Here is a 19,539-nt window from a genome sequence, read left to right on the forward strand (position 1 = left end):
AGTCTGGTAATAAGGACTATATTTACCCGTCTATAGTCTGGTAATAAAGGACTATATTTACCCGTCTATAGTCTGGTAATAAAGGGCTATATTTACCTGTCTATCAGTCTGTCTGACTGGACTTCCTCCTGGTTTATCTGTTTTGGAAGGAATCCGAACCTGAAGTAGAAAATATACAAATAACATTTAGACTCATTGGAGATCAGCGTTGTCTCGCCTGTAACCATAGATATATATATATGGCCTGTAACTATATATATATATATATATATATATATATATATATATATATATATATATATATATATACACATACACTTGAGGACAAGTCACGTTTTCCGTTTTCAGGTCACGCCCCTCACATGTAAGACCCGCCCCCTCTTCTACAGGCCCCCGCCCATCATCTACAGGCCCCGCCCCTCACCTGTAAGACCCCACCCCCTCATCTACAGGCCCCCCCTATTCTACTGGCCCCACCCCTCACCTGTAAGACCCCGCCCCCTCTTCAGAGGCCCCCGCCCATCATCTACAGGCCCCACCCCTCACCTATAAGACCCCGCCCCTATTCTACTGGCCCCATCCCTCACCTATAAGACCGCGCCCCGCTTCTACAGGCCCCGCCCCTATTCTACGGCCCCACCCCTCACCTATAAGACCCGTCCCCTCCTACAGGCCCCGCCCCCTATCTACCGCCGCCCCCCTCACCTATAAGACCCGTCCCCTCTTCTACAGGCCCCGCCCCTCACCTATAAGACCCGTCCCCTCTTCTACAGGCCCCGCCCCCTATTCTACTGGCCCCACCCCTCACCTATAAGACCCATCCCCTCTTCTACAGGCTCCGCCCCTCACCTGTAAAACCCCGCCCATCAGAGGCAGGTGGAGCGTCTGTCCAGGAACGGGGGCAGGCCATTGGTCGATCTCGCTGCACACTGATTGGACGAGATAAGACGTCAGCTGACTCTTCAGCAGGTTAATATCTTTGCACACTGAGTCCCAAATGTCCGTCTGCGTCTGTCTTCATAAAGATTTGTTTACACACTGAGTCTCTCTCTCCTTTTCCCTCACTTCATCCCTCGCTTCTCTCTCTCTGTCTCTCTGTCTGTCTGTCTGTCTGTCTTCCTACCTGTCCTGTGTCTCTCTGTCCTGTCTCTCTGTCTGTCGGTCTGTCTGTCTCTCTGTCTTGTGTCTCTCTGTTCACAGTAATGCTGTCTGTCTGTCTGTACCCGATCCGTTCTGCGTGCGCTGTGGTACGAGGATTTACGACACTACCCAATCTGTTCCCACGCTAGCCTCCAGCTAACGTTAGTTTAGCTAATAGCTAATTCGGCGGACCGCTAGCTGATTATAGCGGTCTGCCGTTAGCCTCCACCGGGAAGCTAACGTTAGTTTAGCTAACGGTTAATTTGGCTAACCGCTAGCTGATTGTATCGGTCTGCCGTTAGCCTCCACAGTTAAGCTAACGTTAGTTTAGCTAACAGCTAATTCGGCTAACCGCTAGCTGAGACAGCATGTAAACTTTAAAAGACCCTCAAAATAAAACTTTAAAATAAACGTTAACATATATAACAGCTGTTACGTCAGTTCTACTTTACTTGTGCTCATTTAAAATACAATCACTCAATACTTGTCTTTATTGTTATTACTGTAAAGTCTTAATGTAGCTGTAGCTGCTTTTCCCATTATGTTTGACTTAACGTTATTTTAGACTGAATCTAGCTGTCCGTTCTGCCTGCACGATCCGTTCTGCGCATGCGTTATTTTAGACTGAATCTAGCTGTCGGCTAACGGTTAGCCGAATTAGCTGTTAGCTATCCCGGTGGAGGCTAGCGTGGAACAGATTGGGCAGGTCGTAAAACGGTATTATCATCTGCGCATACGTCATGGCATACGTGTCATCTTGCACATGTGCAGAACGGATCGTGCCGGTGGAACGGATCGGGTACTGACAGTCTCTCTGTCGAGGTCGTTATATTTGGGACTTTGACCGTAGTTATGATGTAAGCGTGACATCATCACCTGCTTCCAGACACGGCTGCAGCTTCAAAACGAAGAACTCGGGAGCAACGACCTGCACCAGAGACTGAAACACAGAGAACAGCCCATAATACGGTAACCTGGATACCAGCACCAGAGACTGAAACACAGAGAACAGCCCATAATACGGTAACCTGGATACCAGCACCAGAGACTGAAACACAGAGAACAGCCCATAATACAGGTACCTGGATACTAACACCAAACACTGAAACACAGACATCCCATAATTAACATGCACTTTGGGCCACGAATTGCTGCCTTTAAACTGGAAATAAAACCCCAAATAAGCGCAGCATGGTTTGAGTCGACCAATAGGAAGCCAGGCACAGTTTGAGTCGACCAATGGGAAGCCAGCACAGGTGTCAGGTGACTGACCTTCTGGAAGTATCCTCTCCTCACAGAAACATCCTTCACTTGTCTGAAGTAGACGTAACCGAAGAAATGGGACGCTTCGGTCTGAGGACACACCCAGAGACAGTAGTTACCCATAGTTCACTCTTTAATTAACACTATTCATACTTTGCATTGACGTCATTACCATGGATACCTGGCGGGCAAGAAACGCCGATAGAATGGCGCTGAACAGTGGCCAGTCACGGGAATTGCAGCCTTGCAGATTTCCAATACTACAATCAATCAACTATTCAGACCAGATGTCACTCGGAACAGCACCCGCTGATGTTTTCATTGCTTTGAAGCTGGCAAAGTCTCTCCCAGACTTGGAGTTTGGAGATATTTACATCTATCTTATAGAGAATCAGATTTATTTACATCTATCTTATAGAGAATCAGACTTATTTACATCTATCTTATAGAGAATCATACTTATTTACATCTATCTTATAGAGAATCATACTTATTTACATCTATCTTATAGAGAATCAGACTTATTTACATCTATCTTATAGAGAATCAGACTTATTTACATCTATCTTATAGAGAATCAGACTTATTTACATCTATCTCATAGAGAATCAGATTTATTTATACCGATCTTATAGAGAATCAGACTTATTTACATCGATCTTTTAGAGAATCAGACTTATTTACATCTATCTTTTAGAGAATCAGACTTATTTACATCTATCTTATAGACAATCAGACTTATTTACATCGCTCTTATAGAGAATCAGACTTATTTACATCGATCTTTTAGAGAATCAGACTTATTTACATCGATCTTTTAGAGAATCAGACTTATTTACATCTATCTTATAGACAATCAGACTTATTTACATCGCTCTTATAGAGAATCAGACTTATTTACATCGATCTTATAGAGAATCAGACTTATTTACATCTATCTTATAGAAAATCAGACTTATTTACATAGAGAATCAGACTTATTTACATCTATCTTATAGAGAATCAGACTTATTTACATAGAGAATCAGAGTTATTTACATCTATCATATAGAGAATCAGACTTATTTACATCTATCTTATAGAGAATCAGACATATTTACATCTATCTTATAGAGAATCAGACTTTACATCTATCTTATAGAAAATCAGACTTACTTACATCGATATTATAGAGAATCAGACTTATTTACATCTATCTTATAGAGAATCAGACTTATTTACATAGATAATCAGACATATTTACATCTATCTTATAGAGAATCAGACTTATTTACATAGAGAATCAGACTTATTTACATCTATCATATAGAGAATCAGACTTATTTACATCTTATAGAGTGTAAATGTCTGATAAATTGTATTAATATTCTCCTACACAATATTATATGTATGTGTTAACAAGACGTGGTTTTACGGTGCCACCTTTTGGTCGTTGTTCGGCTTTTATTTTGAAAAGCGCCGTGTTCTTCTTCTTCTGATGTTTTGTGATGCTAAACTTCCTGCTACTCTCTCGTCACAATGTGGTGCTCACGCATCGTTAGACAACGGTAAAAACTTGTAAACCTATTAATTATTTATCGTGTCATACATTTGTATCTTGTAAAGAAAAAGTTTACATTGTGATTTACTTCATTACTTTTGTATTGTTCGTACCTGTTATCTCTAAGAGCTCCGAACTGTGAGGGTGTGTCGAGGCATGCTAGCTGGTGAAGAAACTCTTTTGATTAGCGCCCTTGGAGAGCGGAATGAGGTATGAAGGAAGTATGTGGAGTTTGTACCTTTATCAGAAAGGATTTTGGAAAAGAGAATGTCATTACTGCATTTATTTATCGCGTAATTGCACGCGGTCCTCAAGACAAAAGCAACACATATTCTTTTTGTATTTCATTCAAAGGAAGCATGTGATATTTTATTTGTCATAACAGATTAAAAAACATATTTCATTTCATATTGGTTATTAGTTAAAATGTTAAAAGGATTTGTATTTGGTGTAAACATGATTAATATGTGAACATGATTTATGTGCAAATTATTTGTGAAACTACATAGAAGCATTATATATTTCTTCTGTTTAATTCTGTAGTTTTCACGGTGTTCATGGTGCTTATGGTGCATGGTGCTCGTTGAGAGGAAGAAATAAATCGACACCCGTCTGAAACTCTCTGCGTCTTGATCAATAAATCCAAGGGGCCGCTACAGTGAAAACTCATCGCTGCACCAGCCCTGCCATCCGCGGTGAGAAGCTGACGCCATCACATCTGAGGTCCAACTAACAACCCGATACCAGCCAGTTTACTTCACTTGCATCCAACTCATGCACCCAGGCAAGACTTAAAATGGACAGCATGCTTAAGGTACAACTAGAGATGCAAAAAGAGACACTGGATGCTAAGGAGCAAAAAGACTGAAAAAGGACTATTTCTACATAAGCAAGCTTACAGCATAACTGAAGTTACTTAAAAAATAACATGGTATTATAAGGTCAAAATAACTTGCGAACTAATTCTCAGTCCGTAATGCTTCTAAAAAATTGTGACTATTTCAGGAAACTCATGTGCTTGTGTCATGTCTGTCTATGAAAAGGTTTGAAGGGTGAATTTTGTTGTTACTGTTTTATGCTAAAAATCCCTATGAATGTCCATAATCTGTTAATGCTTGGCATAAATATTACTCTGTGGTAAAAGATAACTACAGCTTACAAGTGTAAATTCAAGCATAGGACAATCAAAGGCTACACTCGACTTAAAGCAGCAGCTCAAACAAACAAGATGTCACTTAAAGACACACCATGTAGGTCCAGCTCACGTGAAAGAAAGCTAACAGAGAAAGGCCAAGAGATGCATGACCAAGACACCAGACAACGTGAGAAAGCATTTAACAAGACCTATGACTCTTGGAAGCTGGTAGCAAGGAAGACTAGGACAAAATTAAAAACCCTCTGTTCATCAGAAGACCTTAATGAATTACAGCAAGACATTCAAGCAAAGCATGATGACGTAGGCAAGCAGTATGAACCTATCCTACGTAACAGTAACACCACACCAGAGATCGTAAAGAAAATGGATGCCTGTGTTACGCTAACAAAGGACATTTGTGACCTCAAGTAAATCCGGTCTAGAGACTATTAATCAAGATTATAATGACCAACTCGAGAAGGAAAGAGTAAGAGAAACATTAAACAAAGATGAATATGGGTCTGTCTTTGGCCACACCAAAACTGAAACCGTAAGCTCAGCAGAGTCACCGGAGAGATTGAGCAACCACTCCAGCTCAGCCAGTACCCATAGCAGTAGATTAGATGCACAAGCAGAGCTTGCAGCCAAGCTGGAACAGTCAAAAGCCATGAAAGAAATCCAAACACAGCAAGCACATCTTCACAAGTTAGAGGGTGAATGGAAACTTAAAGAGGCAAAAATGTTGGCAGAAATTAAACAAAAAGAGGTGGAAATGCAACAACAGTTGGAACAAGAGAGAGCCAAATTGCAGCAGTTACAAGCAGCAAAAGACGTTGCCATAGCAGCAGCTCGTGTGAGAGCATATGACGATTTTGAAGGTTTTGAGAACCACGATGAGGAGATTAATGACAGAAAGGAAACTGAACCTCGATTAAATCCTGATGCTACATCATTCCAATCTCGCCAAGCTGCTCCTGAAGTGACGATGACTGAGTCTGAGTCTGTCAGTCTAGCTCAAGCAATCGCCAGCTCACTAAGCATGAACCGCTTGCCGGTCCCTGAACCAACCACGTTCAGTGGTAACCCTTTACAGTTTACAGACTGGAAGATGTCATTCATGGCTCTTATTGACAGAAAACCCCTCCCACCAAGTGAGAAGATGTTTTACCTCAAAAATTATCTTGCTGGAGAGGCGCGCAAAGCTGTAGAAGGTTTCTTTTATCGAGATTCAGAGAGTGCATACAATGGAGCATGGAAAGTCTTACAAGACAGATATGGGAACCCGTTCATCATACAAAAGGCTTTCAGAGATAAGCTCATGAGATGGCCAAAGATCAACACAAACGACCCACTAGCACTACAAGAGTTCGCTGACTTCCTCCAAGGCTGCACTGAAGCAATCCCACATGTCAAAGGACTGGCTATCCTTAACGATTGTGAGGAAAACCACAAGTTGCTCAAAAAACTACCAGAATGGATCGTGCGCAAGTGGAGTCGAATTGTCGTAGACCAACTTGACACATCTGGGAGCTATCCTGATCTTGCATGCTTCACAAATTTCCTGAGCAAAGAGGCACGGATAGCCTGTAACCCAATTGCTTCTCCATTGTTGATAAATTTCAAGACCACAGATGAAAGATCACCAAAGAGAGCCAAGGCTCTCAACACAAATATACATACAAAGACTTTCGTTCAGGAGAAACAAGAAACAAACGGCAGTAAACCAAAATACCCTTGCTCCGTCTGTAAAAGTGAAGCTCATAACATCACCAAGTGTCCCACCTTCGCAGCAAAGAGTGGTGAAGACAAAAAGGCATTCATCTGTGAAAATCGGCTCTGCTTTGGGTGCTTGAGGAAGGGTCACATGACCAAAGATTGTAAGAGGCGACACACATGCAACATATGTAGCCGTCTTCACCCAACCTGCTTGCACGAAGACAGGAAACAAAGACCTGTAGAAGCAACAATGAATCGCTCCACTTCCACAGAAAACCATGCAAGCCTGGAAACGCACACGGTCGTATCCCATGCATCAACACAACGTGCTTCTGCTACCTCAAGTATCGTCCCAGTCCTTGTGTCTTCAATACAAGAGCCACACAGAGAAGTACTTACGTACGCAATACTGGATACACAGAGTGACTCAACGTTTGTCTTAGAAGATGTACTTAACAAACTGAATGTTGATGCCCAACCAGTAAAACTGAAATTAAGTACTATGACAGCTATTGACACAATCATATCGAGCAAGAACGTCCATGGTCTACAAGTTCGAGGACTGCACTCTAAGAACCACATCCAAGTACAGCCCGGCCTAGCCGCTGACTTTATCCCGGTGGACAAGTCTTACGTCCCAACGAAGGAAACCGCGTATACTGTGGCCTCATCTCAGACATTTGGCAGATAAGCTACCACCCCTTCAAGACTGTGATGTAGGGCTCCTGATTGGATATGACTGTCCATCAGCACTAGCACCTACTGAGGTTATCATTGGAGAGAAAAATCAACCCTTTGCACAGAGATCAGAACTAGGATGGAGTATCATAGGCTCAGCAAATCCCCACCTAGACAGACAAGGAAGTCAGAGCTTTGTGCATCGGCTCACAGTAAAAGAACTGCCAATTCCATCAGCGACAGATGTTCTAAAAGCCCTGGAATCAGACTTCACTGAGAGAACTTATGAAGATAAATATGTGTCCCAGAATGATGTTCGTTTCATACAGTTCCTCAGTGACAACATCACGCAGAAAAAGGATGGACATTATGAGATGCCCCTCCCTTTCAAGGGCAACAGTCCACCCAACCTACCAAACAACAAGAGGCTAGCCACGGTTCGCCTGCAGTGTCTTAAGAAGAAATTAAAGACCAATAAGCAATATTATGATCAATACAAAACATTCATGGAAGAAACGATTAACAAGGGTGATGCAGAGCCTGCCCCTACAACATCTGAGGGAGAGACAGAGTGGTACCTTCCGCATCACGGCATCTATCACCCCAGAAAACCGGGCAAGCTGAGAGTCGTATTCGACTGTTCAGCCAAATTCCATGGTGTTTCTCTAAATGACACTCTACTGACTGGGCCTGATCTTATCAATCCTCTAGTAGGAGTTCTTTGCCGCTTCAGGAAGGAAGCCGTAGCGATCATCTGTGACATCGAAAGAATGTTTTATCAGTTCTCCATCACTCCTGAATCCCGGAATTACCTGAAATTCCTCTGGTGGAAAGGTGGAGATTTAGAGAAAGAACCACAGGAATACAGGATGGCGGTTCATCTCTTTGGAGCCGCCTCGTCTCCAGGATGTGCCAATTTTGGCTTGAAACATCTGGCACGGCAACACAAAGCTACCTATCCACTAGCATCAACATTTGTGGAGAAAAACTTTTATGTTGATGACGGGCTAGTCAGTGTCCCATTGGTTGAGGAAGCCAAGAAACTGATCACTGAGTCACAGGAGTTGTGCAAAAGAGGAGGCCTACGCCTTCATAAATTCAACTCAAATGAGGAAGCAGCCCTTGCCTGCTTAGATCCCTCAGAAAGATCAGCAACCATCGAACCTCTAGGACTGGATCCAACCCTATCAGAGCGTGCACTCGGCATTCAATGGTCAATCAAAACTGACAGTTTCAGCTTTAACAGCAGCTTGAAAGATCAGCCTTCAACCCGGCGTGGTTGCCTTTCTGTCGTTGCCTCTCTTTATGACCCGCTTGGATTCATCGCTCCATTCAGCCTAACTGGAAAGCGTATACTTCAAGAGCTGTGTCACAGAGGCATCGGATGGGATGATCCACTCCCAGAAGACATGAGGCCACGGTGGGAGGAGTGGATAAATGGTCTTCACAAGTTGAAAGAGATTTCAATTCCGAGATGTTACCACCCATATGACTTCCATAACATTGTCAGAGTAGAATTGCACCATTTCTCGGATGCCAGCTGCGTGGGATACGGTGCATGTTCTTACCTCAGATACAAAAATGACAAGGACGAAGTCCATTGCAGTCTCGTGTTGGCGAAAGCAAGGGTTGCACCCTCAAATGTCACAAGTATCCCGAGACTAGAACTCACGGCAGCTGTGGTTTCTACAAAAGTCAGTGTCATGTTAAAAGCTGAACTTGACATAAAGATCGATGAAGAGGTTTTCTGGACGGATTCACAAGTTGTGCTTGGGTACATTAACAATGATGCCCGTAGGTTCCACATATTTGTTGCGAACCGTGTTCAGCTGATAAGGGATAACAGTGATCCCAGCCAGTGGCATTATGTGGACACCGCAGAAAACCCGGCAGATCATGCTTCCCGAGGTCTTCGTGCTTCAGACATTCATTCAACAAACTGGCTGCGAGGTCCGAAGTTTCTCTGGGAGCGTGAATTACTTCTAACACCCAGCGCTCCATCAGAATTACTCGTTGGTGATCCTGAAGTCAAGACAATTCAGGTGCTTGCAACAGAAGTCAAAAACGACAATGACATCCTCAGGCGTCTGAGTCGGTTCTCCTCTTGGACGACAATTCTTAAAGTGGTTGCAAGAATTAAGAGGCTGGGGTCTAAAACGAAACAACACAGTGAGTATGTGACTGTTAAGGAGCGTGAGAAGGCTGCAGACGAAGTGATTAAGATCTTACAGCAGCAAGCCTTCCCCCAGGAGATAAAGATGCTTCAGGGTAAAAAAGACCTTCCAAATTCAAGCTCTCTTTTCCGTCTCGACCCTATCTGGTCTGAAGGACTCCTCCGTGTTGGTGGGAGATTGAAACAGTCATCGCTCTGTCATAAAGTCAAGCACCCAATCATCTTACCAAATAACAGCCACATCACCAAGCTGATTGTGTCCCATTTCCATGCTAAGACATGCCATCAGGGTCGGAGCCAGACTTTAATGGAGCTTCGGGCCAACGGATTCTGGGTAATTGGTGGGAGCAAGATGGTTGCAAAGCTGATACACACTTGTGTGTTTTGTAGGAAACTGCGACGGCCGACAGAGACACAGCGAATGGCCGAACTTCCCAAAGAACGTGTCGAAGCCTCAGCACCTTTCACATACAGCGGCATGGACTGTTTCGGTCCTTTCATTGTAAAGAAAGCCCGCAAAGAATACAAAAGATACGGCTTGATTTTCACATGTCTGTACTCTAGAGCTGTTCATATTGAAATGCTCGAAGATTTGTCAACAGACTCATTCATCAACTCATTGAGATGCTTCATCAGCCTGAGAGGAGCTGTTCAACAACTACACTGTGACCAAGGCTCTAATTTTGTTGGCGCCAGAAATGAGCTCAAGGAAGCACTCAAACAATGTGACACTAAGCTACTGGAAATCTTCCTGACTGAGAAGCAGTGCGAATTTGTCTTCAATGCTCCCTCTGACAGTCATGCAGGAGGTGTCTGGGAACGCCAGATCAGAACTGTTAGAAATGTGCTGAATGCCACCTTTGCACAGTGCCCAGGTCGACTTGATGACGCCTCCCTCAGAACACTGCTATATGAGGCCATGGCTATTGTTAACAGCCGCCCGTTAACAGTGGATGGAATCAATGATCCTCAGGCACTGGAGCCTATAACACCGAATCACCTCATTATGATGAAATCTAAAGTTGCTCTTCCTCCCCCTGGAGTATTTGTCAAGGAGGACCTGTATGCGACAAAGAGGTGGAGAAGAGTTCAGTATCTTATCGAACAGTTTTGGAGCCGCTGGAAAAAGGAGTATCTGCTGAACATATCCATGAGACAGAAATGGCACTCACCTCAGCGCAACCTCAAAGTGAATGATGTTGTCATTATTAAAGATGACAACCTCCCAAGAAATCAGTGGCAACTAGGACGAGTGATTGAGACTGTTCAAAGTAGTGATGGCTTAGTTCGTCGAGTTAAAGTGCAAGTTGGGGAGAGGAAACCTCGTAAAAAACAAGATCCTCCCTCCAAGCCCTCAGTTATTGAGAGACCAATCAAAAAATTGGTGCTCCTCCTTGAGAACTGATTAGAAAAAAGCGATTGACAACACAGCACACTGCTTTATTATGCATGATGCTATAGTTACACTTCTGATAGCTTAACTTCAGGCTATTCATTTCTTAGAGTCAAGAAATCCTGTACAATTCATTTACTCTTTGTGTATTTGTTCATTCATTGTACTGGGATTTGGTGGGAGTGTAAATGTCTGATAAATTGTATTAATATTCTCCTACACAATATTATATGTATGTGTTAACAAGACGTGGTTTTACGGTGCCACCTTGTGGTCTGTTCGGCTTTTATTTTGAAAAGCGCCGTGTTCTTCTTCTTCTGATGTTTTGTGATGCTAAACTTCCTGCTACTCTCTCGTCACAATGTGGTGCTCACGCATCGTTAGACAACGGTAAAAACTTGTAAACCTATTAATTATTTATCGTGTCATACATTTGTATCTTGTAAAGAAAAAGTTTACATTGTGATTTACTTCATTACTTTTGTATTGTTCGTACCTGTTATCTCTAAGAGCTCCGAACTGTGAGGGTGTGTCGAGGCATGCTAGCTGGTGAAGAAACTCTTTTGATTAGCGCCCTTGGAGAGCGGAATGAGGTATGAAGGAAGTATGTGGAGTTTGTACCTTTATCAGAAAGGATTTTGGAAAAGAGAATGTCATTACTGCATTTATTTATGCGTTAATTGCACGTGTCCTCAAGACAAAAGCAACACATATTCTTTTTGTATTTCATTCAAAGGAAGCATGTGATATTTTATTTGTCATAACAGATTAAAAAACATATTTCATTTCATATTGGTTATTAGTTAAAATGTTAAAAGGATTTGTATTTGGTGTAAACATGATTAATATGTGAACATGATTTATGTGCAAATTATTTGTGAAACTACATAGAAGCATTATATATTTCTTCTGTTTAATTCTGTAGTTTTCACGGTGTTCATGGTGCTTATGGTGCATGGTGCTCGTTGAGAGGAAGAAATAAATCGACACTCGTCTGAAACTCTCTGCCTTTGATCAATAAATCCAAGGGGCCGCTACATAGAGAATCAGACTTATTTACATCTATCTTATAGAGAATCAGACTTATTTACATCTATCTTATAGAGAGAATCAGACTTATTTACATCGATCTTATAGAGAATCAGACTTATTTACATCTATCTTATACAGAATCAGACTTATTTACATAGAGAATCAGACTTATTTACATCTATCATATAGAGAATCAGACTTATTTACATCTATCTTATAGAGAATCAGACTTATTTACATCTATCACATAGAGAATCAGACTTTACATCTATCTTATAGAGAATCAGACTTATTTACATAGAGAATCAGACTTATTTACATCCATCTTATAGAGAATCAGACTTATTTACATCTATCACATAGAGAATCAGACTTATTTACATCTATCTTATAGAGAATCAGACTTATTTACATCTATCTTATAGAGAATCAGACTTATTTACATCTATCATATAGAGAATCAGACTTATTTACATAGAGAATCAGACTTATTTACATCTATCATATAGAGAATCAGACTTATTTACATCTATCTTATAGAGAATCAGACTTATTTACATCTATCTTATAGAGAATCAGACTTATTTAAATCTATCTTATAGAGAATCAGACTTATTTACATCTATCTTATAGAGAATCAGACTTATTTACATCTATCTTATAGAGAATCAGACTTATTTACATCTATCTTATAGAGAATCAGACTTATTTACATCTATCTTTTAGAGAATCAGACTTATTTACATCTATCTTTTAGAGAATCAGACTTATTTACATCTATCTTATAGAGAATCAGACTTATTTACATAGAGAATCAGACTTATTTACATAGAGAATCAGACTTATTTACATCTATCTTATAGAGAATCAGACTTATTTACATCTATCTTATAGAGAATCAGACTTATTTACATAGAGAATCAGACTTATTTACATCTATCATATAGAGAATCAGACTTATTTACATCTATCTTATAGAAAATCAGACTTATTTACATCTATCTTATAGAGAATCAGACTTATTTACATAGAGAATCAGACTTATTTACATCTATCATATAGAGAATCAGACTTATTTACATCTATCTTATAGAGAATCAGACTTATTTACATAGAGAATCAGACTTATTTACATCTATCTTATAGAGAATCAGACTTATTTACATCTATCTTATAGAGAATCAGACTTATTTACATCTATCTTATAGAGAATCAGACTTATTTACATAGAGAATCAGACTTATTTACATCTATCATATAGAGAATCAGACTTATTTACATCTATCTTATAGAGAATCAGACTTATTTACATAGAGAATCAGACTTATTTACATCTATCTTATAGAGAATCAGACTTATTTACATCTATCTTATAGAGAATCAGACTTATTTACATCGCTCTTATAGATAATCAGACTTATTTACATCGATCTTATAGAGAATCAGACTTATTTACATCTATCTTATAGAAAATCAGACTTATTTACATAGAGAATCAGACTTATTTACATCTATCTTATAGAGAATCAGACTTATTTACATAGAGAATCAGACTTATATAAATCTATCATATAGAGAATCAGACTTATTTACATCTATCTTATAGAGAATCAGACATATTTACATCTATCTTATAGAGAATCAGACTTACTTACATCGATCTTATGGAGAATCAGACTTATTTACATCTATCTTATAGAGAATCAGACTTATTTACATAGATAATCAGACATATTTACATCTATCTTATAGAGAATCAGACTTATGTACATAGAGAATCAGACTTATTTACATCTATCATATAGAGAATCAGACTTATTTACATCTATCTTATAGAGAATCAGACTTATTTACATCTATCTTATAGAGAATCAGACTTATTTACATAGAGAATCAGACTTATTTACATCTATCATATAGAGAATCAGACTTATTTACATCTATCTTATAGAGAATCAGACTTATTTACATCTATCTTATAGAGAATCAGACTTATTTACATCTATCTTATAGAGAATCAGACTTATTTACATCTATCATATAGAGAATCAGACTTATTTACATCTATCTTTTAGAGAATCAGACTTACTTACATCGATCTTCTAGAGAATCAGACTTATTTACATCTATCTTATAAAGAATCAGACTTATTTACATCTATCTTTTAGAGAATCAGACTTATTTACATCTATCTTATAGAGAATCAGACTTATTTACATCTATCTTATAGAGAATCAGACTTATTTACATCTATCTTATAGAGAATCAGACTTATTTACATAGAGAATCAGACTTATTTACATCTATCATATAGAGAATCAGACTTATTTACATCTATCTTATAGAGAATCAGACTTATTTACATCTATCTTATAGAGAATCAGACTTATTTACATCTATCACATAGAGAATCAGACTTATTTACATCTATCTTATAGAGAATCAGACTTATTTACATAGAGAATCAGACTTATTTACATCCATCTTATAGAGAATCAGACTTATTTACATCTATCACATAGAGAATCAGACTTATTTACATCTATCTTATAGAGAATCAGACTTATTTACATCTATCTTATAGAGAATCAGACTTATTTACATCTATCACATAGAGAATCAGACTTATTTACATCTATCACATAGAGAATCAGACTTATTTACATCTATCTTATAGAGAATCAGACTTATTTACATAGAGAATCAGACCTATTTACATCCATCTTATAGAGAATCAGACTTATTTACATCTATCACATAGAGAATCAGACTTATTTACATAGAGAATCAGACCTATTTACATCCATCTTATAGAGAATCAGACTTATTTACATCTATCACATAGAGAATCAGACTTATTTACATCTATCTTATAGAGAATCAGACTTATTTACATCTATACATAGAGAATCAGACTTATTTACATCTATCTTATAGAGAATCAGACTTATTTACATCTATCTTATAGAGAATCAGACTTATTTACATCTATCTTATAGAGAATCAGACTTATTTACATCGATCTTATAGAGAATCAGACTATTTTACACCTTTATAGAGAATCAGACTTATTTACATATCTTATAAGAATCAGACTTTTTACATTATCTTATAGAGAATCAGACTTATTTACATATCTTATAGAGAATCAGACTTATTTACATGACTTTAGAGAATCAACTTATTTACATATCTTATAGAAAACTTATTTACATAGAGAATACTTTACATCTACTTATAAAACACTTGAAAGCTATACATATCTTATAGAAATACTTACTATTATAGAGTAGACTTGACTTATACAATTTATAGAACTTATACATATCTTTGGAACAAATTTTTAATATAAAACAACTTATTATAGAGAATCAGACTTATTTACATCTATCTTATAGAAAATCAGACTTATTTACATAGAGAATCAGACTTATTTACATCTATCTTATAGAGAATCAGACTTATTTACATAGAGAATCAGACTTATATAAATCTATCATATAGAGAATCAGACTTATTTACATCTATCTTATAGAGAATCAGATATATTTACATCTATCTTATAGAGAATCAGACTTTACATCTATCTTATAGAGAATCAGACTTACTTACATCGATCTTATGGAGAATCAGACTTATTTACATCTATCTTATAGAGAATCAGACTTATTTACATAGATAATCAGACATATTTACATCTATCTTATAGAGAATCAGACTTATGTACATAGAGAATCAGACTTATTTACATCTATCATATAGAGAATCAGACTTATTTACATCTATCTTATAGAGAATCAGACTTATTTACATCTATCTTATAGAGAATCAGACTTATTTACATAGAGAATCAGACTTATTTACATCTATCATATAGAGAATCAGACTTATTTACATCTATCTTATAGAGAATCAGACTTATTTACATCTATCTTATAGAGAATCAGACTTATTTACATCTATCTTATAGAGAATCAGACTTATTTACATCTATCTTATAGAGAATCAGACTTATTTACATCTATCTTTAGAGAATCAGACTTACTTACATCGATCTTATAGAGAATCAGACTTATTTACATCTATCTTAGACAGAATCAGACTTATTTACATCTATCTTTTAGAGAATCAGACTTATTTACATCTATCTTATAGAGAATCAGACTTATTTACATCTATCTTATAGAGAATCAGACTTATTTACATCTATCTTATAGAGAATCAGACTTATTTACATAGAGAATCAGACTTATTTTACATCTATCATATAGAGAATCAGACTTATTTACATCTATCTTATAGAGAATCAGACTTATTTACATCTATCACATAGAGAATCAGACTTATTTACATCTAATCTTATAGAGAATCAGACTTATTTACATAGAGAATCAGACTTATTTACATCATCTATATAAGACAGACTTCTTTTACATCTATCACATAGAGAATCAGACTTATTTACATCTATCTTATAGAGAATCAGACTTATTTACATCTATACATAGAGAATCAGACTTATTTACATCTATCACATAGAGAATCAGACTTATTTACATCTATCACATAGAGAATCAGACTTATTTACATAGAGAATCAGACCATTTTACATCCATCTTATAGAGAATCAGACTTATTTACATCTATCACATAGAGAATCAGACTTATTTACAAAGAGAATCAGACCTATTTACATCCATCTTATAGAGAATCAGACTTATTTACATCTATCACATAGAGAATCAGACTTATTTACATCTATCTTATAGAGAATCAGACTTATTTACATCTATCACATAGAGAATCGGACTTATTTACATCTATCTTATAGAGAATCAGACTTATTTACATCTATCTTATAGAGAATCAGACTTATTTACATCTATCTTATGAGAGAATCAGACTTATTTACATCGATCTTATAGAGAATCAGACTTATTTACATGTCTCTTATAGAGAATCAGACTTATTTACATCGATCTTATAGAGAATCAGACTTATTTACATCTATCTTATAGAAAATCAGACTTATTTACATAGAGAATCAGACTTATTTACATCTATCTTATAGAGAATCAGACTTATTTACATAGAGAATCAGACTTATTTACATCTATCATATAGAGAATCAGACATATTTACATCTATCTTATAGAGAATCAGACTTTCCTATCTTATAGAAAATCAGACTTACTTACATCGATCTTATAGAGAATCAGACTTATTTACATAGATAATCAGACATATTTACATCTATCTTATAGAGAATCAGACTTATTTATATAGAGAATCAGACTTATTTACATCTATCATATAGAGAATCAGACTTATTTACATCTATCTTATAGAGAATCAGACTTATTTACATCTATCTTATAGAGAATCAGACATATTTACATCTATCTTATAGAGAATCAGACTTTACATCTATCTTATAGAAAATCAGACTTACTTACATCTATCTTATAGAGAATCAGACTTATTTACATAGATAATCAGACATATTTACATCTATCTTATAGAGAATCAGACTTATTTACATAGAGAATCAGACTTATTTACATCTATCATATAGAGAATCAGACATATTTACATCTATCTTATAGAAAATCAGACTTACTTACATCTATCTTATAGAGAATCAGACTTATTTACATAGATAATCAGACATATTTACATCTATCTTATAGAGAATCAGACTTATTTACATAGAGAATCAGACTTATTTACATCTATCATATAGAGAATCAGACATATTTACATCTATCTTATAGAGAATCAGACTTATTTACATCTATCTTATAGAGAATCAGACTTATTTACATAGAGAATCAGACTTATTTACATCTATCATATAGAGAATCAGACTTATTTACATAGATAATCAGACCTATTTACATCCATCTCATAGAGAATCAGACTTATTTACATCTATACATAGAGAATCAGACTTATTTACATCTATCTTATAGAGAATCAGACTTATTTACATAGAGAATCAGACTTATTTACATCTATCTTATAGAGAATCAGACTTATTTACATCTATCACATAGAGAATCAGACTTATTTACATCTATCTTATAGAGAATCAGACTTATTTACATCTATCATATAGAGAATCAGACTTATTTACATAGAGAATCAGACTTATTTACATCTATCATATAGAGAATCAGACTTATTTACATCTATCTTATAGAGAATCAGACTTATTTACATCTATCATATAGAGAATCAGACTTATTTACATCTATCTTATAGAGAATCAGACTTATTTACATAGAGAATCAGACTTATTTACATCTATCTTATAGATAATCAGACTTATTTACATCTATCTTATAGAGAATCAGACTTATTTACATCTATCTTATAGAGAATCAGACTTATTTACATCTATCTTATAGAGAATCAGACTTATTTACATCTATCTTATAGAGAATCAGACTTATTTACATCTATCTTATAGAGAATCAGACTTATTTACATCTATCTTATAGAGAATCAGACTTATTTACATCTATCTTATAGAGAATCAGACTTATTTACATAGAGAATCAGACTTATTTACATCTATCATATAGAGAATCAGACTTATTTACATCTATCTTATAGAGAATCAGACTTATTTACATCTATCTTATAGAGAATCAGACTTATTTACATAGAGAATCAGACTTATTTACATCTATCATATAGAGAATCAGACTTATTTACATCTATCTTATAGAGAATCAGACTTATTTACATAGAGAGATTATTTACATCTATCATATAGAGAATCAGACTTATTTACATCTATCTTATAGAGAATCAGACTTATTTACATCTATCACATAGAGAATCAGACTTATTTACATCTATCTTATAGAGAATCAGACTTATTTACATAGAGACTCAGACTTATTTACATCCATCTTATAGAGAATCAGACTTATTTACATCTATCTTATAGAGAATCAGACTTATTTACATCTATCACATAGAGAATCAGACTTATTTACATCTATCACATAGAGAATCAGACTTATTTACATCTATCTTATAGAGAATCAGACTTATTTACATCTATCTTATAGAGAATCAGACTTATTTACATCTATCATATAGAGAATCAGACTTATTTACATAGAGAATCAGACTTATTTACATCTATCATATAGAGAATCAGACTTATTTACATCTATCTTATAGAGAATCAGACTTATTTACATCTATCACATAGAGAATCAGACTTATTTACATCTATCACATAGAGAATCAGACTTATTTACATCTATCTTATAGAGAATCAGACTTATTTACATCTATCACATAGAGAATCAGACTTATTTACATCTATCTTATAGAGAATCAGACTTATTTACATCTATCTTATAGAGAATCAGACTTATTTACATCTATCTTATAGAGAATCAGACTTATTTACATCTATCTTATAGAGAATCAGACTTATTTACATCTAT

General features: G+C 36.5%; 1 protein-coding gene across 1 annotated transcript in view; it reads right to left on the reverse strand.

Moving 5' to 3' along the window:
* dennd6b (DENN/MADD domain containing 6B) overlaps nucleotides 1–19,539 on the reverse strand; it is a 41,111-nt gene that overhangs the window by 16,703 nt on the left and 4,869 nt on the right. Inside the window, 4 exon segments of the mRNA XM_039792202.1 lie at nucleotides 97–159; nucleotides 850–929; nucleotides 2,017–2,188; nucleotides 2,413–2,493. Coding sequence (XP_039648136.1) covers nucleotides 97–159; nucleotides 850–929; nucleotides 2,017–2,188; nucleotides 2,413–2,493 — 396 coding nt within the window.

The sequence above is a fragment of the Perca fluviatilis genome, chromosome 23 (assembly GCF_010015445.1).
Source record: "Perca fluviatilis chromosome 23, GENO_Pfluv_1.0, whole genome shotgun sequence".
Taxonomy (NCBI): Eukaryota; Metazoa; Chordata; class Actinopteri; order Perciformes; family Percidae; genus Perca; species Perca fluviatilis.